The sequence below is a fragment of the Ostrinia furnacalis genome, unplaced genomic scaffold (assembly GCF_004193835.3).
Source record: "Ostrinia furnacalis isolate ACB-3 unplaced genomic scaffold, ASM419383v2 OfSCF0695, whole genome shotgun sequence".
Classification (NCBI taxonomy): domain Eukaryota; kingdom Metazoa; phylum Arthropoda; class Insecta; order Lepidoptera; family Crambidae; genus Ostrinia; species Ostrinia furnacalis.
In genome coordinates this window covers 371689-396938 of record NW_021130934.1, presented here as the reverse complement: position 1 = coordinate 396938, position 25250 = coordinate 371689, and the positions used below count along the sequence as shown (strand labels likewise).

At 40.1% G+C, this 25250-nt stretch overlaps 3 protein-coding genes across 5 annotated transcripts in view; all 3 read left to right on the top strand.

Moving 5' to 3' along the window:
• Positions 1-25250, top strand: part of LOC114349665 (uncharacterized) — a 100786-nt gene that overhangs the window by 72169 nt on the left and 3367 nt on the right. The gene's annotated exons all lie outside the window — the stretch shown is intronic.
• Positions 16524-18214, top strand: LOC114349667 (uncharacterized). 3 transcript variants are annotated; one of them, XR_003655651.1, is made up of 2 exons: positions 16524-17817; positions 17910-18000. XR_003655651.1 is itself a non-coding variant. In XM_028300128.1 (2 exons), exons 1-2 carry the CDS (start codon positions 17397-17399, stop codon positions 18190-18192), a joined length of 435 nt encoding a protein of 144 aa, XP_028155929.1. In that variant the 5' UTR covers positions 17382-17396; the 3' UTR covers positions 18193-18214. The 3 variants fall into 3 exon arrangements, 1 of the variants encoding a protein (XP_028155929.1); XR_003655652.1 differs by having other exon boundaries at positions 17887-18000; XM_028300128.1 differs by having other exon boundaries at positions 17382-17548; positions 17910-18214.
• On the top strand, positions 18108-24959 carry Pits (Protein interacting with Ttk69 and Sin3A). The gene is made up of 4 exons (XM_028300127.1): positions 18108-19011; positions 21413-21667; positions 21984-22225; positions 22311-24959. The coding sequence occupies exons 1-4, from the start codon at positions 18339-18341 to the stop codon at positions 22434-22436; spliced, it is 1296 nt and encodes a 431-aa protein (XP_028155928.1). The 5' UTR covers positions 18108-18338; the 3' UTR covers positions 22437-24959.

Sequence of the window (25250 nt, the reverse complement as noted above, 5' to 3'; positions counted from 1 at the left end):
GATACCTACCATAATAATATCTTTTGTCTATACTACCCATATTCTGTAAGTAAAATAGTAAAAAGTTTGAAAAGAAAGAAATTACAAGTCCGATTTACCTAAACAAATAAATCAAAAATACTTGCGGATCAAAAGTACTCAATCATACTACAATTTACGAAAAAATCACGCGTGACGCATATACGTCAGTGGGCAGTCAACTGACATAGACCCGGCTTCTACGAGTGCCAAAGCACGACTGATTTATGCCATTTGATGCACCCGATTTTATAGTATTTTCAAATTAATTTTTCATTTGAAGATTGAAGATAGATATTTTTTCCTTTTCATACAATAAAAGTACTATGTTTCTTCTTAAGTATAAAGTAGNTCTATCTATCTATCTACAACTCCAAACATAGAAGTCTCACCGTCTAACATACAATTGATCGATCGGATATGGCGATAATTAATACCTTGTATGGTATTTTTATTAAGAGCACCTTTGGGTTGGGACTAGGGCTTGAATACCGGAATTCCGGAATTTCGTAACTCCGGAATTTCGGATACATTTTTTCCGATATTTCAATTCCGGAACTGACGCCAATATCGTATTCCGATATTGAAATTTTTCATAAATTATTTTAAGTTTTCAAAACGTTTAAGTATCAAAATAGGTTCTTAGATAAGGAAGTCCTTGAGATATGTATTCGAAACTTTATTAGTAATAATATTAAAGAGGCAATAGGGCGAAACCAAAGCTCCAAAATGTTCGCTAGAGACAACTCTAATGGGCGAAGCCAGCTGAAGAGAGCGGATGATAGAGTAAAACCTGTTAATAGCTCAGCCACAGGACAGTTCCAACAGCTAAGCTAACTCGACACTATACCGAAGATTAGCCGGACATCAGCCTTTACGTGATTAGGATGGCTCTTAAACAGCTAAAGAATAACAAGGCACCGGGTGATAACGGAATGACCTCGGAGCTTCTGAACGCGGCAGGTGATAAGCCGATAATGAAAGTCCTTCATAGACTGTAACTCCGTCTTATTCCAGGGAATAATGCCAGAGGCACGGAACAAATGCTTGGTGGTGTTTTTCTTTAAAAAAGGGGTAAAAGCCTTATTAAGGAATTACAGACCCATCTGGGTTCTGACTCTGAGTCATGTCTACAAGCTATTTTTGAGAGCCATCACGAATAGTCTCGCGCGTAGGTTCGATGACTTATTGTCTCTTGAGGAAGCCAGTTATCGAAACGTTTACACTACCATATACCGCATCTATACGCTACGGCAGGTTATACAGAAGACCGAAGAGTCTAACTTGCCTATATGCTTGGCGTTCTTAGACTATGAGAAGGTCTTTGAGCCTGGCTGAACACGAGGGCGATTCCTCTGCGATTCCTCTGCATGGGCAGCGTTCGGGAAACTACATAACATCTTTTCGACCAAAAAACTTCAGTGCCTAAAGACGAAAGTCTACAATCAGTGTGTGTTACCAGCAGTGATGACACACGGTTCGGAAACGTGGCCTCTTACTATAAGGCCTTATAATAAGCTCAAAGTTGCACACCATGGTATGGAGAGTGCTATGCTCGGTGTTTCTTTTCGAGATCGAACCAGAAATGAGGAGATTCGTAAACGAACTAAAGTTGCCTGACATATTATAGCGATCGGATTACCAAGCTAAAGCAAAAGTGGCAATGGGCAGGGCACATAGTACGTAGAACAGACGACCGATGGGGCAAGGTTCTAAAGTGGAGGCCACATACGTGTACGTGTTTGTCGAGAGGCGCTTTCTTTTTTTAACCAACTCCGGAACTAGAACCGGAATTCCGGAGTTGAGTGCCCAATATCGGAAATCAGTTCCGGAGTTGAAAACTGTCCGATATTGCAAGCCCTAGTTGGGACTAGAACTTTACATAACTGTTAAGTCACGAACGCTTTCATTTATAGAAGAAGAAACAGAAGCACCCAAGCAAACCTATCCACTTCGACTAGTATGTCATATCGCAGTGGAAAGTTCCTCGTGCTCCGCTTCTGATAGCTTATCACCACGCGGCGCTGACGTGCTCCAGTGCTTCCAGTGACTTATTGCGACAACAACCGAACCATCGTCGGTCAAGGACTCCAGCTTTTTTTTTAAATACACGTACATACTGAAGTTTACCCTCGGCTCTTTTGGATGGGCTTTTGTACGCAGAATAAAGGAATGTCTGCCACACAATCTTTAGTGAGACAGTATTTATTCTAAAGGAACTTTTTGGAGTTGCACTGTGTAACTGAGAACAAACGTTACCTTTTTGAATAACTTTTATCAAACAGTTAATGTCGGTATCTACTTATGCCAGATAAAAATAAATAGGCATATCTTTGTGCCTTCTGTCAATATTTTTTTTAAAAGTTTTTGCATTGGGTATGTAATTGGAACTAATCAATATTTGAGCCGAAGAAATTGTTGTGTCTAAAGAGTCGTTGAGAAAATTGGACGTTACAAAGGCAAATAAAAACCATAATGAATGGTTAGTACCTTAAAATTTATCCCATCAAAAACAATACTTGTCAAAAAAACCAAGTCTCGCAACTCAGTTGTTCTACGGTAAAAAGTTGTGAGATCCATGTAATACCAAGTCCAGGCCAGGAAATCTTTAACGTTTTACATAAATTATTGACTTGGCCATCGCACTAAATAATTTAATTTACACGTGTTTTCATNACTGCCCAGGTCTCGACCGAATCGAAGGTTTTCTCATAATCCACAAACGCCAGGCAAAGTGATTGATTATAGTCCTCGGTCTTCTGTATAATCTGCCTTAGCGTATGTATGTGGTCTATGGTACTAAAGCCTTTTCGGAAACCGGCTTGTTCGGGAGGCTGGAAGTCGTCGAGCCTGCGAGCGAGACGATTCGTAATGACTCTTGAAAACAGCTTGTACATATGGCNCCCCCAGATAACTAAATAGCTGCCTATGGTGGAAAGTCTGGATTACCGAGAATGCTTACGCAAATGAGTGCATTGTTCTTCCGAGCTTCGAGACTGATGTCCCGCGCTCGCCACGTGGCGTTTGCAAGACGCCGCACTTGCTCCGGCGCATTTGCAAGGCTGGGAATTTTATCAGCTAATTACAGATGTTGCTAAGACAAACAGAAACGCATTGCTCAAACAATCTACGTTATCACAAATCAGTTTTTTATTTGTAATTAAACGAAAAAAAAGATTGAAGCATTGTTTCCTGATACACAATTGAGTCCATGTGTTGTAGGCATTGCTCTTTGTACTGGTTTGTGGAAGGACCGAGAAGTCTTGTTTATTCGTTTTGAACATCACTTGTGAGACACGACGAAAAGAGACAACCACAGCAAAAGTTAGAGCGTCCTCACAAAAAGATTAAAAGAGATTCTCTTCCAATTCTTTAATTACCTGGCCTTGGAAAGGTGAACGTGAAGCGAAAAATTGCATCATAATATGTCACATGAAAGAATGCTTCAACGTAAACAACGGTATCGTAACTCTACACCTCGTATCAATACATTCTGCGAAAAGGGCGGGCCGCGATAGACAGCCACGCCACAAAGCATGAGGTCATCAACTGCTAAATTGGGAAACCAGCGATTCTGAAGCCTATTCAGTTGTAATACTGACTGTGGCTGTTGATTTTGGAAGCGAAGCTCATGTTACAGAGCTGGGAAGCCCGACACCGAGCCAGCTGTCAGTCTGCTTGTCGGTGTATGTTCTGCGAATTTGTTGATTGACCTTGATAAATTAGTTTCATTTTTGAAACAGTTCTAGAAATAACATTTTGTTCTTTATTAAATCTTCTATTATGTACTCTACATAGCTTAAACTCTATTTTTAAAGAAGTTAGCTTTTGGCACACATAAATAAAGACATTTTTTACTTTGACTTGCTGCTTCATAACCTAGCTTATTATTTTATTGGTTACGATTACATTTTTGTAAATACACACCACTCTTACATAACATACTTTATCTAACTGCCTGATACCAAATACATATACCTTCGTTCGTTCGTTCGTTCGTTTCAGCCAAATGACGCCCACTGCTGGACAAAGGCCTCCCCCAAGGTTTTCCACAATGAACGGTCCTGCGCTGCCCGCATCCAGGCTCTTCCCGCGACCTTTACCAGATCGTCGGTCCACCTAGTAGGAGGCCTGCCCACGCTACGTTTTCCAGCCCGTGGTCGCCACTCGAGAACTTTCCTGCCCCAACGGCCATCGTCTCTACGAGCTATGTGCCCCGCCCACTGCCACTTGATTTTAGCAATTCTGCGAGCTATGTCGGTTACTTTGGTTCTCCTACGGATCTCCTCATTTCTGATTCGATCACGCAGGGAAACTCCGAGCATAGCCCGCTCCATCGCCCTTTGGGTGACCTTGAGCCTTCTTATGAGGCCCATAGTAAGCGACCACGTTTCGGATCCATATGTCAACACTGGCAACACACACTGCTCGAAGACTTTCGTCTTGAGACACTGCGGTATTTCGGACATGAGTATATGGCGAAGCTTCCCGAACGCTGCCCATCCGAGTTGGATTCGACGATTGACCTCTTTCTCGAAGTTGGACCTACCTAACTGGACTGTTTGTCCCAGGTATACATAATTGTCGACAACTTCGAGTGTAGAGTCTCCAACCTTCAGAGGAGTGGGTGCAACACGGACATTAGACATGATTTTTGTCTTGTCCATGTTCATTCTGAGGCCCACTTGTTGAGAGGCTCTACTGAGGCCATCGAGCATTGTGCCTAGATCCTCCAAGGTCTCAGCCATGACTACGATATCGTCCGCGAATCGAAGGTGGGTGATGTACTCGCCGTTGATATTTATGCCAAATCCGTTCCAGTCCAGAAGCTTGAAGACATCTTCCAGGCCGGTGGTAAACAGTTTTGGAGATATGACGTCTCCCTGTCTTACCCCTCGCTGCAACTGGATAGGTTTCGAATCCCGATCCTGGAGGCGGACCGACATTGTGGCGTTTTTGTACAAATCCCTCAACACTTCGATATATCGATAGTCAATTTGGCACCTTTGGAGAGACTGTAGCACTGCCCAGGTCTCGACCGAATCGAAGGCTTTCTCATAATCCACAAACGCCAGGCAAAGTGGTTGATTATACTCCTCGGTCTTCTGTATAATCTGCCTTAGCGTATGTATGTGGTCTATGGTACTAAAGCCTTTTCGGAAACCGGCTTGTTCGGGAGGCTGGAAGTCGTCGAGCCTGCGAGCGAGACGATTCGTTTCTAGGTATATGTTCCACCTGAAGGCAGGTGGAACATATACCTAGAAACACAATATTGTAAGGGAAACTGCGCACAATATACTAATGTATTGCAAACATGACACTCCTGCGCATCGATAGCGATTACAGGCGATTACATAAGCTGACATAATAATACCTACACCTATGCGCTGTCATATTGTTTACCGCACGTTTGTCTAGACTCAGGTATTGTGTACTTACATGTTCTTAATGTCAAGTATTCGAGTTGGCATAATTCACAATTATTATTATTAATTACCTTTACTAAGCTTATCTACTCCACTCAAAGTTTTCAAATTGGTTAAATTTTAGAAATAGAAACGTGAATAGTTGGAATTTTACGACTGTTGATAGAAAAAGTGAGACGTAAAAAATGAGAAACAGTTAAGTATAATAATAGTTTTTCCAGTTGCCGTCATGAATGAGCCAGAGAAGTTGGGAATGATGGATTTTTTGTTCCGTAAAGTTTTTTTCCAAGAACAGTGCATATCACTTGTTTTATTTCCCCAGAATAACAGTGACCGAATGTTGATCCTTGATTTCAGTTCTACTTACTTTTGATTCTTAACACATTGCAAATGAAGTAAACTAAATGGGTCGCCCTGAAACAGCTCTACCACTGATCAAATTTTCAAGTAGGACACTTGCAGTTAGATTAAGTATTTTTATACATGTTCTCAGTTACATCAGTTTTGTTTAGCGCACAGCAAGTTCATTGACGTGGCGTGCCTCCGTGCCAACTTTTATGATGGAGCACAAACAGAGGCTATTATAAGCCGTGATGCAGCTCCGCCGGTGTTCCCCGAAATGTTTGAGACAACTCAATCACATTACAATTTATGTAAAGAATCACTTTAAAATCTCGTCGCGAAGACGTTTCGACTCAATTGGCACAAACACGATCATTTCTCCGAATCAACAACAGCTGCTAAAAATTACAGCGGAGGGCATTGCAAAAAGTTGGTTGTTTATCGATGTTGCTGTTGCATTAAATTTTGTAGTTTGATAGAGTCGATTTCGGGAAAATTTCAAGAATTTTAAGGAATTTCAAGAATCGATTTTAACGAGGGCTTCAATGATCTTATTGCTTGAAATCTTATTGCGTCTTGTAACTCGCTCGTGATAGCCGACCATGCCGGACTGACGTTGGACGTCCATTTTGGATAGCAAAAACATTTCTCGTGCTGCACGAATTGTAATGCTCGGTCAACTTTAAGAAATTGTGTTGACGAAAATTGCAAAAAAGTGTCCGAAGAATATTTGTTCCAATTTACTTTTAAATTCATTCATCAACCTTTTTTTTTGCACGAAAATAGTTACGTACTGAAAAGCAGCGTAACCTTGAAATCCTGTAAGCCATTGCAAATATCAGCTTTACATAGCTCTTTCCGTTCGCATATCTTTAAAAGTAACCCAACAAAGGGCCAATTCATTCGCTGATAACTGGTATCTAGTATTTGCGGAGCAAACTTTCCGTTTCCAAGAGGATGTGTATGTTTGTGTTGGAGCGGACGGAGCGCTGTTATCATTTATCAGCAATATTCACACACGTTTGCGTATGCTTGCGTTGTGATTATGCATTGGTTACAAAGTTTTAACTGAAGATTTATTCGTATGGTCGTATTTTGACGGAACTTCAGAAGCAAGCAGGAGCTAAAGCATTTGTCCTTTTTTTAGTGACATTAAATTTTCTGGAATCAAGTAGTAGGTTCTAATTTTCTTGTCAAAATAGGTGACATGACAAAAAACATGATCAACGTAATTCGTTATTACTCAGACAGCATGGCTCTTCGATTTTACTATAGTCAATACCAACCATAAGAGGTGCTAATGAACGCAACTTAAGATGACTGTGTCATTTCCATTTGTATTTCGTCATAGATTCAAATAACTTGTGTTGGCAATATAGTTTAAAATAATTCCTGTTTGTATTTAACTTAATTAAAAGTTGCATACTTTAAAAGCGACGCAATTCAATCGTTTTCCTTATAGTCATCAGCTTACCCTTAATTAGTCGCCTTCTAAGGAAAACACTAGGCTATTTCCCTGTTTGTCCTGGCAAAACAGGCAAACCGCAAAGTACCTAGGGCGAGCCAGATCATAAGGCTAATGAAATAAATGTACTTACTTATTTACAATGTTTTTCGTTGTGTATATTTTTACAGTATAGAATTGTAGAGTCAAATATTGAAAATTGATCATTGAAGTATACCGGTTTCTGCTACGCTCCGTTAATAAAGACGTAATTCAAAGTTAAATTTTAGAGGGGTGGTTATAGTTTATAATAAATCACACCTCACAACACATATCTCTTCCTACTCGTAAACAAGAAAGATTACGTCTTCAGTTATTTAGGTAACATGTTTTCACGGGTACGTTACCCACGTCAATCATTAAAAAATGAGATATGATAACAAAAGCCATGACAGGCAAACACATAAGAGATCAAACAGTATCTAATGAAATCTAAAAATACTTACCGACAAGACAAGTGTTAATATGAAACAAAGTTATGGAGTTTTAGGCTGACACTGTAGGTTTGTTGTCGACACGAAAAGAAGAAGAGTTATGGAATTGAACACAGACATGTTAGACCAATGACATGAGTAGAAAGAGTTCATACCTATGGCCGTTTTTACTGAATTTGATGATACCTACATGATTAACTTGAAAAGCCACCATTAATTAACTCTATTTTTGTGCTACTCCCTGATTGGGCCTTGCACGTCCCGGTGCCAGCCTAATAAGCCGATGGCTCAATAGCAGCTTCCCGGAACCAAACCGGGCCAAGGATCCCGCGACCGGGTCGCCCGGGTATTGATCCCTGACCCGGAACCAGGAAGCTGGGACAAGTTGCCCAAACGTATCTGGGAGTGGTGAAAGACCTAACTCCTAAGACCCAAGGAGTCTTTGATTAAGTAGTTACGGAACTACAGCTTTGACTAAAATATATGAAAAAAGACGGTTACGGAATCGTTAAGTGGATACAGATGGATCAGAAAGGTGGTTGATATACTCGTATGTATAGCAAAATGATTGATTGATTTATTTGGTAAGAAAGATTGAATGACACTCATAAATCTTTCTGTTTTCAATTAAAATTCTTTCTGTTTGATAAATTACCAACCAATATTGATAAAATCCTATTTGACATGCTGATTAATTAAATATTTCATAATACGGGTATAGTATGTACTGACTGCGTGATGAAATGACGTCGGAAAATATATAGGATTATAGATATAACACGTACCTAACCACATATTGCGTTTTGTATTCATAAAGATGAATCAACCTCTGAATTAGTTAAACAATTTTTCCTACACGTATAATGTCAGCACGTTCGTGTGTCCATTAACCGCTCTAACATTTTGTAAAGGTCAACACCTCGATGCCTTTACTCAAACAATAAATCATGGGAACCTTAAATATAACTCTCGATTATAATTAGCAAGGGTTTAAACATAGCGTAGCTCTACTCAAACATCCTGCCGAAAATAACCCTCAACCCTTCCACATATTAACACATGTCTGTCGAATGCTTTCCCACGTAAATTTTACCACATGTCCCAAACAAAGGGACGGTTCAACAGGTAGCCGGGAACTAGGCAATCGGGCCAAGGACCATTCAAGGAATGTGACCCCTATCGATATAGATTATTGACTCATGACAGGTGCATAACTCAGATGAAATATCTTGGGAACCTTTTTTGTGAGAGATCCGTATGTGGATTTAGAATTCGTAACGTAACGGTAGGTGTGGTATATTTTTATCTTGAAATATTTGCAGCGTGATTACCGTGAATCATTTTGCCTGTATATGTGCATGATTCATCGAGTGAACATAATCTGTTGTGACATAAAAAACTCGTTTTTATGATCAATTACTTAATTACTTGCAATAATAAGCCTTTTAAAGTGGTGCTAGTACTCATAGTAATTTAAATAATTGATGCATCGAGAGGCTAGAGAGAGACCACAAGACAGATACTCTTCATCGAGATCGACTAATGCATTCTAATACCTATTTAACTTTGTTTGTACGACCATGATAATGGTTACAGAAACTCACTACTAGAATTCATAATTAGGGTAGGAGGGTATTATTATGACAATGAGAATCAATCAGGTAAATAACATTGGTAATATCTTAGAGTTCATAATTTGTTTTACCATCTTAACGGTGTTATTGATGAGCTCGCGAACGCAAGGTGATCCCGGGCAAAGACCGGGTGAACCGGGTCACGGCGGTTACCGGGCCAAGGATGCTTCTTCCTCCAACCTAGGAATACAGCTCCGTCCGTACATCAGACCAACCTCATGTATGTTAGTTAGTATAACGACAGCAATGAGTTTTGTATTTTTAGAGATCCCAATTTGGAGTCACCTTCGGCGATCTTAAGTCTGCTTTTTAATGTTTTCGTGCCAAGGGTCTTCCCCGTTCAACATTTCCAGTAGATGTTAATTCGTTCGTTCGTTTCAGCCGAGATGTTAATTAACTAAACCGTAAATACCTGGGTATTGGTTTTTACCTGACCGTTTAAGACGAAGTTGTCATAATTTCAATTATGAATGTATCAAACTAACTGCACAATATCGAAGGCTGCACGTGAGCCCAAGGTTATCCCGGGCAAAGACCGGGTCGACCCGGTCACCGGGCCAAGGATGCAGCCAATAGAAGCTCGGTTATAACTCGGGGAAATAATTTTTCTATTCGGAATAACTAAATAAATTGCTTATGCATGGTGCTTAGACACAAATTAATAATATTGGAATTTAAATTTTCTTCGTCTAGTTTCGTCAATTTCCTCAACATAATGTCAAACATTGAAATGGTATTTAATTCTATGCTTAATTGAATTTTATTTTAATACTCGTTTATAATGAATCAAAATTGGTTCTGAGTAATGAATCCTAAATTATAGTATTCCATTATTTCGATTGCTCTGACTCATAAACAATCGAAGAGTTCATTGTATAGTAGGTTATTTTTGTGTCACCAAACGGGGAATATTAATTATCATTATTCTGAGAATCTTGTCAGTCACACACAATAGCAAATTACTTCTATCCAACTGAGATTGTGTTATTCCGATTCCGAAGTGATGGTAGAGCATTTTTATTTTTTATTTATATTAGGAAGACGACTATGGTTTGGTTATTTGAGGCGTGTAATGCCCTGAAGAAGAGAGCTTTATGCCTATACTAATGGAGAGTCTTTAAAACTTTGAATTTGTATTAAGATAATGTTGACAAAAAATTACATACCATCAACATTATATCAAGAGAGTTTCCTAAGTTTTGCCCAAACTTTATTTTTGAAGATAAGTGCCTACATATGATAAACTTTTATCATTACAAAATAGCGCTCATTACCTGTTAAGGCCGTGTCAATGAACATAATGAAGGATCGCCTTGAAGTTTCCAATATTTACAATTCTTATTGCATCTTAATTATCGCCTCTAGTCTCTACATCATAGGGCTTGGTCCTGTCTAAAATATACTGTAGTATCTTTTAATGAGTCCTGAAGAGTCCATAAAAGCAGTCTCCTCCCCCTATAACTTTACGGTTGGAGCATGCGATCCTCGCGGCAGACATTGATCGGTCCCAGGGAACTGCGGGTCCACCCCGGCCCCAACCGGTCCCACTCCCACTGCAGCGTGCACCGCTTCGCCGATCGATCGCCCGGCGGGTTCGTTAAACCTATCACACCACCCTTGATTAATTGCTCAACTCAACTACCAATTAAAGAGGTTAATGACGAACAACATTACAACCAATTGTTTCAAGTTTCAACGTCATTTGCATCATGTGGGCAGTGGCGCCTCTTTGCTGATCGATTTTTAATACGCTTTTGGTCTACGCTACGTAATACTGATCAGGTTTGGGGATCTACATACATTTGGCAAGTTGATTGACTCGATTTTAATGTAAAGCTATTCCACTTCCTGTTTAATTACTATTTTAAGTTCTCTACTTACATCTTGAATAATTAGTAAATGACGCTAGAAGAACAAAATATCTACGGAAAATAATCAAGCTAATCATCTCCAAACTAAATTGAACCTATGAGGTAGAATTATTAGTAATTATTATTATTATGCATGTTTGTATTTATACATTTTTTGGAAAATTTATCGATCGAGTCACAAAATGATGGAACAATGTGATGATGAGATGACGATGATGGAAGTATACTCAATATTTCATACTCTTTCCATCTAGAACTGATATTCAAAGGGTACAAAGAATAGGGAAGCATGAACAATTACCATCATTTCTCGTACCACAGATAATATAATACTAGCTTCTGCAAGGCTTGGTATCCATAGTAAGGGTAGATCAATGTAGAGACGCATGCGCGAGGGTCCGGTCAATAAAAATGAAGATGGCACGTCACCCCGCAGCGTCTGGGGTAAACGACTCGCCAACGTTATCATAGGTCTTGATTTTGTGTGCGAAAATTACTTGGAACGTTACTACGATAGCCTCAATTTCGTATTTACAGTGTTACATTTGCGCTATTATTACGCTACGAAGTCTATTGAAATAACAGATACAGAGTGCTGTATAAAACTTATACGATGTAAAGGATGAAGATCATTATCGTTGAACTACCTATTGCTTTCACGAAAGGATCATTTAGTAACTTCCTGACTTCTAATGCTCTCACGTAGTTCAATTGAAGCCTGATAGAGCGTTACTTTTGGAAGATTTGTCTTTCTAGAAGATAAGTAAGTTTAAGTAGTTCGTAAACATGTGCTGGGCTTTGTTGATATATCTATCCGTTTAAATCTATGTAGTCCAAATTCGATCGAAACAATGAGGTTATTTTGGTTATGAAACATAATAGAGGCGTTGTAGTTCAAACTGGGCCGATACCAATGACCTTTGTTCAGCCCGATGAATCAATGCTCCATTCATTGTTTCATTTTATTGATTTTAACATGAACACGAGACTGACGAGACTTCAGGCAGTCAAAAATAACCTGTTTACACATTCTCATAGAATCCATTATAAATATATTTTTGGCCCATCGTTAACTCGTATCTACAACTGCTCCTTGTTCTTATCTAACTTTGGTTTTCATTCCATGTTTTTTTTTAAATTGATTTGCTATATTAGCTTGGGTCAAAGTTTCAGGAAATATTTGATGTACCAACCTTATTTAAATGAAACAAATTATTCTTATTTAACATGAGAATTACTTTGCAAAAATAGCTATACTTACCTAACTATACATAGTTCCTTTTTGTCGTGGGCAGAGACAGCGAACATCTGGCTTGTTCTGTTTATTTCCTGCGTAAAAGTAACGGTTCCAAAGTATCAGAATGTAATTCTATAGCTTCGAAATCTTCAAACATAGTTGTAACAGCTGGATGATTTTACGTAGAGGGTGTACGCAATCAGAAATTAAAGTTTAGAAATAAACCGTTTATTGGTTTTTCATGTCCTTATTTAATATCGTTAGAGTCCCCGCAGACTATACATTTTTGTCAGCAGAATGAAGAAGTATTAAATAAAGTACGCACATTACTCCAATTCGGTATCGGTCGATTCCTCAAATAAATTATAAGCCGACTAAACTATCACCCAATAAAAAGTCTATAGTTTGAGGGGGAATGATTAAAGTCTATAATATTCAACGACAACTGCGTTGAGAGCCATACTCACTTTGTCTGAAATTGTTACAAATAATGCAGATCCTCACTATCCCAAATAATGGCACATATTGATCCATTGGGTCCGCGCAGCGTCGGAACTTGTAATCAATAGGCACGAAGGAAGACTATAAGAAGGGTGTCTCTGTCGCGCCCTGCCCAGTAGGGTGTCCCGAAATATCTTTTTTTATATTTTCGCTACACAAGACCCCTCAAAAGTTGCGTCATAAGATGTAGATTACCGTAAAAATAATTAAAAAAATATAAAATAATGTCTCAAGGGCTCTACCGGCATTTTTATGTCTCAAAAAATCACTTAATCAGCCCTTCACTGTTTATCATCTAATATATTTTTTCCACAATTATTTCATATTATTTTGTAATAACAGTGGCAGTTGAACCCTAAGATATGATTTGCAGGCAATGGCAGACTGTTTTCAGTGAGGAATAGGTTTGGTTCGAACTAGCAGAATTCATATTTTGACTTGTTTTTCTCAAATTTTCTACTCCTTCGGCGAGGCTGTTGGTATTATTTCTGTTGAGGTTTTATTGCTGTAAGGTATCGCACCGCACTTTTTTGGTATAATATTACATACTTTTAGCATAAATTTAATAAAAATATAGCAATATATGGCAGTAATATACTTTTTGATTTTTTTCAGGTAAAAACTACCTAGCCAAAAATATTTATAATATTATATTTAAACAGAATACTAATTGACATGTTAAATAGTTTTAGCATACTATTAAATATAAATAACATTTATGTACGTTACAAACACTTTCTAGCTGAAGTTTTTGTTGTCTACGCAGGTTTTTATTAATGGTGAACTTCAACGGAAGTAAAAATATATTTTTATTTATGAAACGCATACATGTTATATATCAAATTAAAGACAATTTAATACACTTCTTTGGCTCGTGTAAAACATTTAGTAGAGTATAAGACATTTTGTAAAAAAATGATTTAAAAAGTAGTATCTCAACAATGTAAAAAAAATCAATTTTCCTTTAATTACTAACTAAAGGTTGATTTTATCGATACAATTTATTATACAAAATATCAAGCGCACACGTAGAGCTATCATTTAAATAAAAAAGTAATAAAATCGGACATATGGTTTTCAAGTTATGGTTGATTTTCTAAAATTGACTGCCATTTTTGTTAGCTTCCACTTAGAGATGCCAATCATTGTTTTATAATAGCGTAATAAAATTATTAACCTGCTGTGAGAAGGGAATTGAGTATCCTCAAATTAAATCGATAACTTGGCTGACCCATGGATTAATTAGGAATACATTAAAATCGCGCGCGTAAATGCCTAATTCTGGTCAAAAAGCCAATTCTGTTTTGAAAGTATTTATGGATTTATTGGTTTTTAAACTATTTTAAACCTTGCTGTGACTCATTGTGTACCCTCAAATTTCATAAAAACGCTATTTTTGTATTATTAATAGTTTATGTTAGGAACCCCTAAAATAGCAATTTAAAAAATTTTTAAGGACAGGTAGAGGCCTCAAGATGACAGATATCTCATTAAATTTAATGCTAATCGTAATCTATATGTCAAAACGCAACTTTTGATAACTCTTGCGTAACCGTAGCTCAAAAAAATTTTTTTCCCATACAACGACGGGACACCCTACTGCCCAGGCCAGAGGCTTCCCGGGAGCATGACGTCACCGCTCGATAACGGGTGATGTAACGCTAGGGTGTCTGCCCCGGGTTACTTTGATTCAAGGGTGCTTGAGGTTACAGTTTACATGGTAACAACAATTCGCCTTAGCTTTGATAGAATTCGTTCGTAATGCGTGGCCGCAATATTGAATATCTTGAAGCTCGAGCTTCAGCATCAGGTATCAGTCAGCATCGATTCTCTGACGCTTCTATGTTGCTCCAAACAAGTCAACAAGACAAAACTTGATCACGCAGAACAGACAGCCTTCTCCATGACAACTGTTTAATATGGCAGCTAATTTCTGCAACGTTACTACAAATTGTGGAAAATCTGAGAAATGAATCAGGCAGTCGGTTCGTTGAACATTATATTATAATATCAAACCGGATAAGTTTATTTTTTAAATGTTACGTAGGTTGATCTATATTTGAACGACCTCTCTGCTACTCGGGTTATTTTCCATTACGCATATCAAATTGTGATGTATTTGGAAATATTTCATTTCTGGTTCTAGAATAGTAAAAACACCAACAGGTTTGGACATTAAACTTCGTCAATGTGTTTATAAATACTTTACCATTTAATATCCTGTCGAGTGAGCGAGCACAACACCGATGTTTCAAGGATAAGCAAGTATAAAAATAATCATAACTAGTTTTGGTTTTAAATGGAAAACCCGAGGTGATGTGTGGAATTTTTTTACGATTATTTTTGTATGACCATGAATCGTCTTAAAAAGTCTCATAAGACAAGATTGCAAATGAAACAATTAATATTAATTACGTATCATTCATCAGGAAACTAGAAAAGCTGCTAGGTAATGAAATATGCTAATCACTTTATACTTTAATGATCTCGTCATAATTGTACAAACAAACTTATCAATAAACAAGAATTGTTAATGTCATAAATGAAATTAAATTATCATTAAAATTTGTCTTAATTTTTTTACAAGTAATCCGATGCACGGAACCTGTTCCATAAGAGTTGACTATTCGTTTGAGTATTTTGAACGCGGAGAAATCCGAAAACCGAGATGTTGGCGTCGAAGCGGTTCCTGTTAATGATACGTGCGCGAAACGTAAATAAACATTGACACGTGTTATGGGTGCGGGCCCGAGTCTGCGCCCTGCGCCAGACCAGACGCATCGATTCGCGCCCCCTCCTGTACGTGATGCCCTGTCCTCTGTCCCCAGCCCCACCCAGCGCCACCAGGCACACTAGGCGATAGCCATCCAACACTGAACACAAAGAACATTTCTACAAAATCACCACGACCTACAACACTACAGAACGAAAATAACATATTACGTAATTCTTATATCTTCTATCTAGTAACTGATAGTACCTACCTAACACGCAAGATGAAATACCGATATCAATCAATAAGGGCGAAAAATACTTATATCTACTATCATCGATCATGTTGTTACCTAGGGCGATAGTAAAATTGATTATCCTCATATGACTAATGTTGTTACTACAACAAAGCAAGACAATGCTACTCACAAAGAGGACGCGAAGCTTCTGAAAATCAATACTCGAACTATGAAGGTGGACCTTAGTTAGCGGGAGGAAGCTGATGCTCCGTCATGTACAATTTCGCAGTCAATCAGTGTTAATGTAATTGTAGCAATATATGCTATTAGTACATAACGTGCTTGAGTTGCGGTGGCTAGATGTAAATAAACAGCACGTGCGTGCTTACTATACCTTCTAGCTAGGGGGTGCTCGCGCAAGCGCCGTCGCAGTTTATCTAATTGAACGTCAATAAACCAAATGTAGCTTCTTTTGTATTTACATGCCCTTGACATGCCATAACAGACCAGGTCATACTCTGTGCGTTATGCGTTACATTCACTTCATTGCGTTGCACCTACCTTGCCTTCAATAGTTTGCTTCGCAATTATTGGTCGAAAGACCATGAATTTGTTTGATCTCTAATTCTCTACCTACAGATATTAGGTACATATTACCTACTAGGAATTTATTGAACAAAGTTATGAATTCCTCCAAAATAATAATTTGTGTGTGGCTTATTTGCTTCCAAAGGAAAATTTTAGAAAACACCAAGTGACTAATTTGGTGTGAATTGAGACGGCCTAAAAATAAAAGTGTCCAATCTCAAAGTCCCTTTTTCTAATTTACTTCATTCTGAACTGCTGAATTGAGTTACCAACTTGTTCGTGACGAGGCAAAGGAAAATCCGATTACTAGATTGCGAATTTCGACGCCATTTAAATTGGGGAAAACCAAGAGAGAGTTTGAAAAATTTAGTTCATTACCCTGTTCACTGTTGATAGAGTCAGTTTGGATAATACCATTAAGCTTAATACATTAAACATGGATGATATCCTTCCACATGTCTATGTTTTCCGTCTGTATCACAAATGTGCTACATTACCATGTCATGTAATTTCTTGCTTGATTGTAATGATTAATTTGCATTCAGGGTATGTTTTACCATTAATAGATTTAAGTAGAGTATCTATCTACCCATAATATGTATATTTTCTATCTTTATCATTTCATTACAAACTGTTGCAAGCAAGTTGATCAAATACAAATTACCCATTAACTAGCCTTATCGAAGCACGTAGTCACTTGGTAGGTAGATACAAAACATCAAGATCATTAAAGTAGGTTCATCAGTTTGGTTGCGCGGCGCGATGCGCCCGAGGCCCCGCGATCACCGGTTCGTCATCCACGTTTACTTGGCCGCATAACTGTTTTTTCTCCGATCCTCGCCCACATACAAAAAGCGATGAGCCTTCATCATTATTAAAGCACAACAGAAATGAGCGGCAACATGGCGCAGCAGGCGGCGTGCGACGTTGCCGCGCCGCACGCTCGGCTGACTCGTCACGTGACGTCACGTCTCAAGATGGCCGCCACACCGGTCGCGTCCCCCCGCTCCCGTCTTCCAACCGGATCCGCTCTTGTTACTCGGTAATAATAATTTAGAATGCAGCCGGCCGAAAGGAAACCGACCGAGAATAGATCGAAATTTAATGCATCGAACACGTCCATGTAACGTTCGCAGTAAATAATTGATATTCTACAACAGAAGCAGTTTACTTTCATTGAATTAATATTATAGAGGAAATGAGGGCCCCAGATAACGCACAGTGAATTAGAGAATTGTGTTGTGATTCAACCACTGCTCTACCATTTGTTAAAATCATTCAAAATTGTTTCGCACTGTGCAGCGCTTGCAGGTATTGCCTGTGCTTATTGTGCTGTTTTTTCTTTATTTAATGTAACTACTTACTCAAACCTTTGATAAGTATGTATTTTTGGTTGCTTTTAGTGTAATCATTCGTCTGCATCAGTTGAGACGTGCATCAAGTGCACACGTATGGTTATCGCGCGATAAGCGCTTGTGTGGGGCGCTTGGCGCATCCGCGTCGCGGCTAACGGCTCGGGCGCGTCGCGCCGTGGTCGCGGTGCGCGCGCTGACGTCACCGCTCGATAATGGCCGCTGCCGCCCCGGCACCCCGCTTGCCGCCGCTCGCCGCGACTTGGCTCAGTCTCTCTCCGACCCGCAAACGAAGCGAGTGCCTTGCAATTTCCGCGTCTCCGGTGCTCCGTGATCACGAAACCGAATGTGAAACTAATCAGTGATCCTGTGTAACATGGTGACCGTGTTTTTCGTTGCGAGTTAAATAAATCAGTGACAATTTATAAGAGAAACGAGGAAGGCCGATCTCTCGCTCTCCGTACTACGTCCGGCGGCGAGATGTCGGTGATGCAGAAGCGGCAGCACTGCTACCTGTGCGACTTGCCCCGCATGCCGTGGGCAATGTTGCACGAGTTTTCGGAGGCGGTGTGTCGTGGGTGCGTGAACTATGAGGGAGCAGACCGCATCGAGGTGGTCCTCGATACCGCTCGTCAGTTAAAGCGCGCCCATGGGTTCCAAGAGGGTCGTGGCCCCACACACGCTAAAGGAGCTCATCGGGCACCTTTGGATGCTCATCAAAACGGAGCTGAAACGACAGCCAGAGGTCAGCCGGCACCTCCAGCCCATCATGCACCTACAACTGGTTTTACATTACATCACACCCGACCCTCAGCTGGCGCTGGTCTTCTAGCGGAATACGGCGGCCGAAGAGAGGAACATGAAGGACGACGGCTAGCACATTTACCCGCGCACCACCTGCCGACACACGCTGGCGCTCGCCTCGCTCCAGGCTTGACCCTCAAAAGGCCGCTTGACGAGGATGATCACCAAAATCACCACGAGCCTACCAAAAGGCTCCTTGAAGAACACAGTCGGCCACCACTAACACGTGGTGATTCCCTGCCAGCTGTTTCCTTGTCAGCTTCAACATTCGCTGCAGATCGTGTCTTCAAGCAGGAGAAACATCCGCTCCGTACACCATCTTTTGATGCATCATCATTTAAATCTAACGGTAAGATTTATAGGTATTTAGCAAATTTATAAACTATGCTCTTTTAATTTAGTTAAGTCGGTATAGTAGTTCACATGTAGTATGGGTTTCGACGACGTGCGGAAAATAAATAAGGTAGGCAAGATACTTAATTACCACGCTAACAACGACCTGCAAAATCAGTGAGTTTTTAGATGTAATTTGTTGGAGTATTATTTTTGTATAATTTAGTAAAGTTTTATGCATGTGCTCGGACAAAATATTGAAAGAAACAATGTGAATATTGTGATTTATAAATTTTATCTGGTAATAGACTGGAAGTAATTGGACAAAAACGATCGAGCTGGACGCGCAGCTTTCAAAAGTCATTCACATCTCTCAATAAACAAAATAATATGACAAACTAATTTAAGTAGCTTTGGTAAGATTGGTAATTGTATGAATTCAAAAAACAGGCGCTACCAAAAAAGCCTAAAACATTCGTCCTTAATAATAAAGGCAATATACAGCAATAGTTTGGATTTTAATTGAATAAGAATTAATTATTCTTATTCTTATAATTAATACAACGCACCTGTAACGCCCCTGGGTCTGCGGGTGTCTATGGGCGACGGTAATCACTTACCATCAGGTGATCCGTTTGCTCGTTTGCCTCCTATCACATAAAAAAATAATAATAATAATCATTACAAGACATGTCAAAATGGTATTCAGTAAAAATTGACCAAGAATCAAATAAAAATCATAACAGCTTTCATTCCTAGTCATCTGTTTTATTTACAGACTACAAGAAACTTTCTTGATGAAATCTCATTCTGTCCGTTGGAATAAAATCACTCTACAAAGTGCAAAAAGAACAATTTGCACAAATAAATTACGCATACCCCAAATCATTTATGCCATAAATTAAGTTGATATGCTACGAGTATAAGGCTAAAATGTATACGAATGATGTAACTCTGTAGACATTCTGTTGTTTATCAATAACAATGTAGGTTAAAACTTTTAAAATAGTCGTGTATTTCAAATCACGCGTAACATACTATGAACTAACGTGAACGTGCTCGGTCCGACAATCGTGAATGTTTTGCGCAAGCGCCCGCCACGGGATTCATATCTAGGTAGGTGCATTAACTCAGTCCATAAATATGAAACCGGTCCAACTGGTTGAGCGTTCTCGAAAGCGAGCCCGCGGCCTCTCGCACACAACCTCGCTACGTACAAACACCCACGTAATGTAAACGAGCAACCGCGCCGTGAATGCATGCACGACACGACGGTGTGGCAACGTCGCGTGACGACATTTTCGCTCGCGTACGTATGTAGGTAGGCCGTCGGGCGAAAAAATATATCGCCTGCCTACGCTTGGCAGAGTCGCTCGACCACATTCCGCTGGCGTGTGTAGGGAGCGCGGCGGCCACGAGCTGCCGGCCAAAAAGGTCACCGCGTGACGTCACCGTCGCCATATGGGCCGTGCCTTCCAACCGATCGGCTTCCCGGCTATCACTCCCGCCCTTTACTATCCTCTGAATCTAATGAATAGCAAATTCAAACATTCCCCCATTTTTTAAATAACATTATTGTCTATTGATGTAATGAATCGTCCATGTACATCAACGAGAGTTCATAACGCAATGTGTAGGCAATAAAGTAAGACATTTTAACTGGAATCTATCTTGGGGCAATTTTTAACCCATAATACAAACTTAAAATTCGATATCACTCATCGAATCATTTAATTTACATAAAAGCTTACTCATATTAGTTCATGTGTATTTGATAAAATTCTTAAATGAGTTCAATATTTTAGTGACAGTTAAATATTTCATAACATAGCAACGGCAGGCTATCAACACACACTCGGGACCCACATACAGCCGTTTGGCAACGTCGCAACGATCGCGATACGACTGGATACACATTTGAGTGCGGACTCGTATCAACTCAATTATACTACTTACCTACCCGTCTAGTGGGTGAGTTGGGCTGAACCCGCAAGCGCCAGCGCCACGTCGTGTGACCAACTGGTGACACATGCTCTCTACGTAAGCGTGTATTAACACACAATGCTATTTATAAGACATTATATGCGTGTGTGAACGTGTGTTTACTATCCGTCGCTCCACCGCAAATGATGTGTCATCCAGTGTTGAATGTAAGGTTATTCGAACAAAATAAACCAATATTTGGATTTACACACTAGGAACCATTGGTCAGTTAAGACTTGTTACTGCTATTTGATACCAGAGGTAGGATAGGATAACTGAAAGCGAAATGGGCATAGGTTTGGAGTTGCGCCTGAATATGAGGCAAAAATATATTTTATTGCTTAACACTACTATACCGACTATAATGATTCAGTTTTTGTTTTATTGAATTATTTATTTTTGGATTTATATTTACAAATAGCTTCTATTTTCAGGATACGGCAACAGCGCACCGTTGACGAACGGGTCCTCTAACTCGCCACTGGGTCGCGCAGCAGGTTCACCGCCAGTGACCGGGGCGGGCGGCGTGGGCGGCGCGGCGGGCGCGGGCCCGTCCCCCATGGCCGCGCTCATGTCGGTGGCCGACACGCTGCCGCCCGGCTCGCCGCGCTCCGCCGGCGGCTCTCCCCCGCAGCCGCCTCCACAGCGCTCCAACAGCCGTTCCAGCCAACACTCTCCCAATTCTTCAGGTGCGCCTCGATTCCGTCATTATTATGAGTTTCCCTCGAGTCACTTAACCGTTTTTAAATTGGAACTTTTGCATTAATTTATATTTATAACTGAGAGAAAACATTAAAAACATACATAATGTGTAAATTACAATTATTGCGGCTCGAACTGCATTTGGCGTTTGCGTACCGCTCGGGCGGGCGCCCGACGACCGCCTGCGCCCTTCTTCACGTCTCAGTTACGGTCTGCTCGGTTCGATCGCGAACGACCTTTTGACGTGTTAGGATTAGTAGGTTCCACCGGCAGACGGTAGCTAACGGTATCCTCCGATCGCAGGGTCGAACGGCGGACGGCGGTCGTCGGGCTCGCGGCACGTGTCGTCGACGACGTCGGTGTCGTCGACGGAGGCGGGCGACGGCGGAGACGCGGCCGCGCCCGCGCCCGCGCCGCTGCTGAAGTGCACGCTGTGCCAGGAGCGCCTCGAGGACACCCACTTCGTGCAGTGCCCTAGCCAGCCGCACCACAAGTTCTGCTTCCCCTGCTCTCGGGACTCCATCAAGCGACAGCAAGGATCTGAGGTATGTAACTACCTGCACTCCTGTGTAATCTTCGTATTTAAATCATATTTTTGCCGAGATTATTCAATTGTGATGTCTCTTTCAGGTTTACTGTCCAAGTGGAGAAAAATGCCCGTTGGCAAACTCGACGGTGCCATGGGCTTTCATGCAGGGTGAGATCGCGACGATCCTCGGCGAGGAGTTCAAGCCGAAGAAGGAGCGGGAGACCTAGGGATGCGCCGTGGTGTCCCGACTCTACCTCTTGTCCCTCTCGCTGTGAAGAGCGCGGGAGCGTATGCCGCGGCACGCGGCCGCAAGCGCACAGCGCGCGGCTCCGCGGCGCAGCAGGCCGGCGCCTGCCGCCACAACCGACACTTGTATATAGCTCTGTAAATAGTCCTGTAAGTTTGGTTCGCTGCCGACGCGCGAGCGGCCGAGACGCGCAGGGTGTCGGCGGCGGCGCCTGCGACCCCTTGAGCGGGTCTTGGCCTTTGTTGGATACTTTCTGGTCTCGTTGCTCGCGGGACGGTGTGTCGATCTGATTTTTTGTCGGGAGCTGTCGTTGAGTTTAGAGGACGGTACGCTGCAACGTGCAGTATTTCTTCGGATGCCATTTTCTTAGTTACCTTTAGGTCCCGAACCATAGTGAACTTGGCATTTATTTATGTGATTCTATATACTGTACGAGTATTATACGATATACGATCATGACATATTATGTAGTCAAGGGTACTGATTGTAAAAACTTAGTTTCTGACGCCGGAGAAGCGTCTCAATGTACAGATCTTAGCTCGATGTATATTTGTATTTATTGCATATGACGCGTACTAAATATTCTTGTTTTCTACGAAGCGATTTATTCAGAGTGGCTCGAGTTCCGTTACTGTCTTGCATTCGATGACAAAATTCGTCTTTTCGAATTGTTTTCTTTTCATTTATATCGAGAGACGATATGCGTTCTATTGAGATTGGGAATTGTTCAAAATTATATTTTTGATATTTTAACTGTATGGAGTTGATTTGAGTTGATTATTTTGTAAGGATAAGTTAATCTGTAAGCGACATGGGGCTGGCCGCGCGACCGGCGCGGCGGCTGCAGTATTAGCGAGACCGCTTACATACGCTGGGAGCGTACCTAGTCATTTTGTGAAATGTCAAATTGTCAGAACCGCGACCACGCGGCCGTTATAGGAACTCTTAAAACTCGCTGCTATATTTGTATAAAGTGAAGTAATTATCATTATATAATTATCATTATATGTCATAATATTAAACAGTTCGTAGTGTGTGTCAATTTCGAAGGCTATCAGAGGACGGCCGTACTAGCTTTGGGTTTTGTTTTCGCATTATAATATACCTTATATATATATTATGGTTCCGGAGTCTTGTCTGGTGGGCGTTTAGTCGCTGGAGGCATGCCGAGACAGTCGCCCGAGGTGACAACTTTGAGCGACTGCCTCGGCTCGTCAATAGCAACTGCATTTTATGTAAATCATTTGAGTCTTCTTCGATATTTCTTCGTATAGCGTTTGATATCTATAAGTCGAGACTTGAAGTCTTTAAACGGTACATATTAGAACATTCAATTAAATTGACATGTCCATTATTTATTTTAGATATATCATTGTGTACATATACGTACGTTGTATAAACTTGTTGTAAATATTTTAGGTAGAAAGAAGGGCCACTGAAATTCTGGGGAAGTTCTCATTCAGTATTAGTGGAGACTTTGAGCCTTATGTAGATGATGTAACGTTTTAAACTCTTCAGTAAATTGTATTCATTGTTAATAAAAATCATACTTATTTTCAATTTTAAATAAGTATTTTCTATGAACTATCGATATTTAATCACTAATTACTAGCAAGTTATTTTATGTTCTATGGGTGCTGACAGACGTTTGGGAGTTTCATTTTTGGTTTCGAGTCACGATGTTTGTGTAGTCCAGTGACTGATATTCAGAATCGTCGATAAAGCTACTTCGTTATTTCTGATAGATTCGAAATTGATGATTAGTATTATCAGTGGAAGAAGCACCCGGGTGCGGGTTTGTCAAATAATTAGTTCTCGCCCAACGCGGCAGATATTGTGAGCACAACGTGTGCATCTGATTTTATTTGGTACATTAAATGTACGTATTTTGTACTTGTTACGAGTCACACGGCGAAGTGTTTTGAATTAAATACATACCTACATACTTACTTAAAATTTCAATCACAATTTTTACCGACTTGTGTAATGGGATACGACTAGTGATTTGTAATTTTAAAACGTGACTTAATAAATTAAAAATATGATGTTGAATAAGTTATGAATTACTTAATTGAAAATGTATAATGCTAGTCGGATCCTTTCTACTCGTAAATGAATATTGTCCATGGTCTTGCTCTTATAATATTTGACTGATCCATGTATATGTTGTTGTATTTAATGTATTTTGACTCTTAATAACAATGTTTCAAGTAAGATTTTAATTACGAGTACTTCAGGGCTGCGTTTTAAGGCCACTTTTTACTGTTTAGATACTGGAGCGTGCACAATCTGCTGTGTTTACTTGCTGTTCTCTAACGTACATTTAATATGTCAAACTGTCATAGTCCGCCTCTACCCATAGGCTTGTTTGTAGACGTCGATGGAGTCGACATGAAATGTATAATTTGAGACATGTCTCTTTCTTACTATAAGCAGCAGTGAAATGCTTTGTTTAAGACGTTAATGTACATGTTGGTGAAATACAATTGATGTGATTTTGTAATTTTGTATTTTTATTTTACTCGCCTACCCAAAAAAAAGAAACAAATACTTACATTCCTTCTTAATTTGAATGAAATCAGGTTTAACCCCCAGTTAAATTTAAACACTTGCCCTTTGAGCACTGGCCCTACTGTCCCGAAACAGTGGTAGGGTTAATACTGGGACGTGTAAGTGATGGTGCTGTTTAAAAGCCTAAATGCAAAAAATAAATGAGTTTTATGAAGGATATATTATTATGTACATACCAAAACATATCAAATTAAATTACATACTTGTGCTCACGTATATCGAT

Bases quoted from the DNA above. Each gene is read 5' to 3' on its own strand.
- LOC114349667 (XM_028300128.1), top strand. From the start codon at position 17,397: ATGAGCGGCAACATGGCGCAGCAGGCGGCGTGCGACGTTGCCGCGCCG. The intron at 17,549-17,909 runs GTAATAATAATT...GGTTGCTTTTAG, and splicing joins GGATCCGCTCTTGTTACTCG to TGTAATCATTCGTCTGCATC.
- Pits (XM_028300127.1), top strand. From the start codon at position 18,339: ATGTCGGTGATGCAGAAGCGGCAGCACTGCTACCTGTGCGACTTGCCC. The intron at 19,012-21,412 runs GTAAGATTTATA...TTCTATTTTCAG, and splicing joins ATCATCATTTAAATCTAACG to GATACGGCAACAGCGCACCG. The intron at 22,226-22,310 runs GTATGTAACTAC...TGTCTCTTTCAG, and splicing joins AGCGACAGCAAGGATCTGAG to GTTTACTGTCCAAGTGGAGA.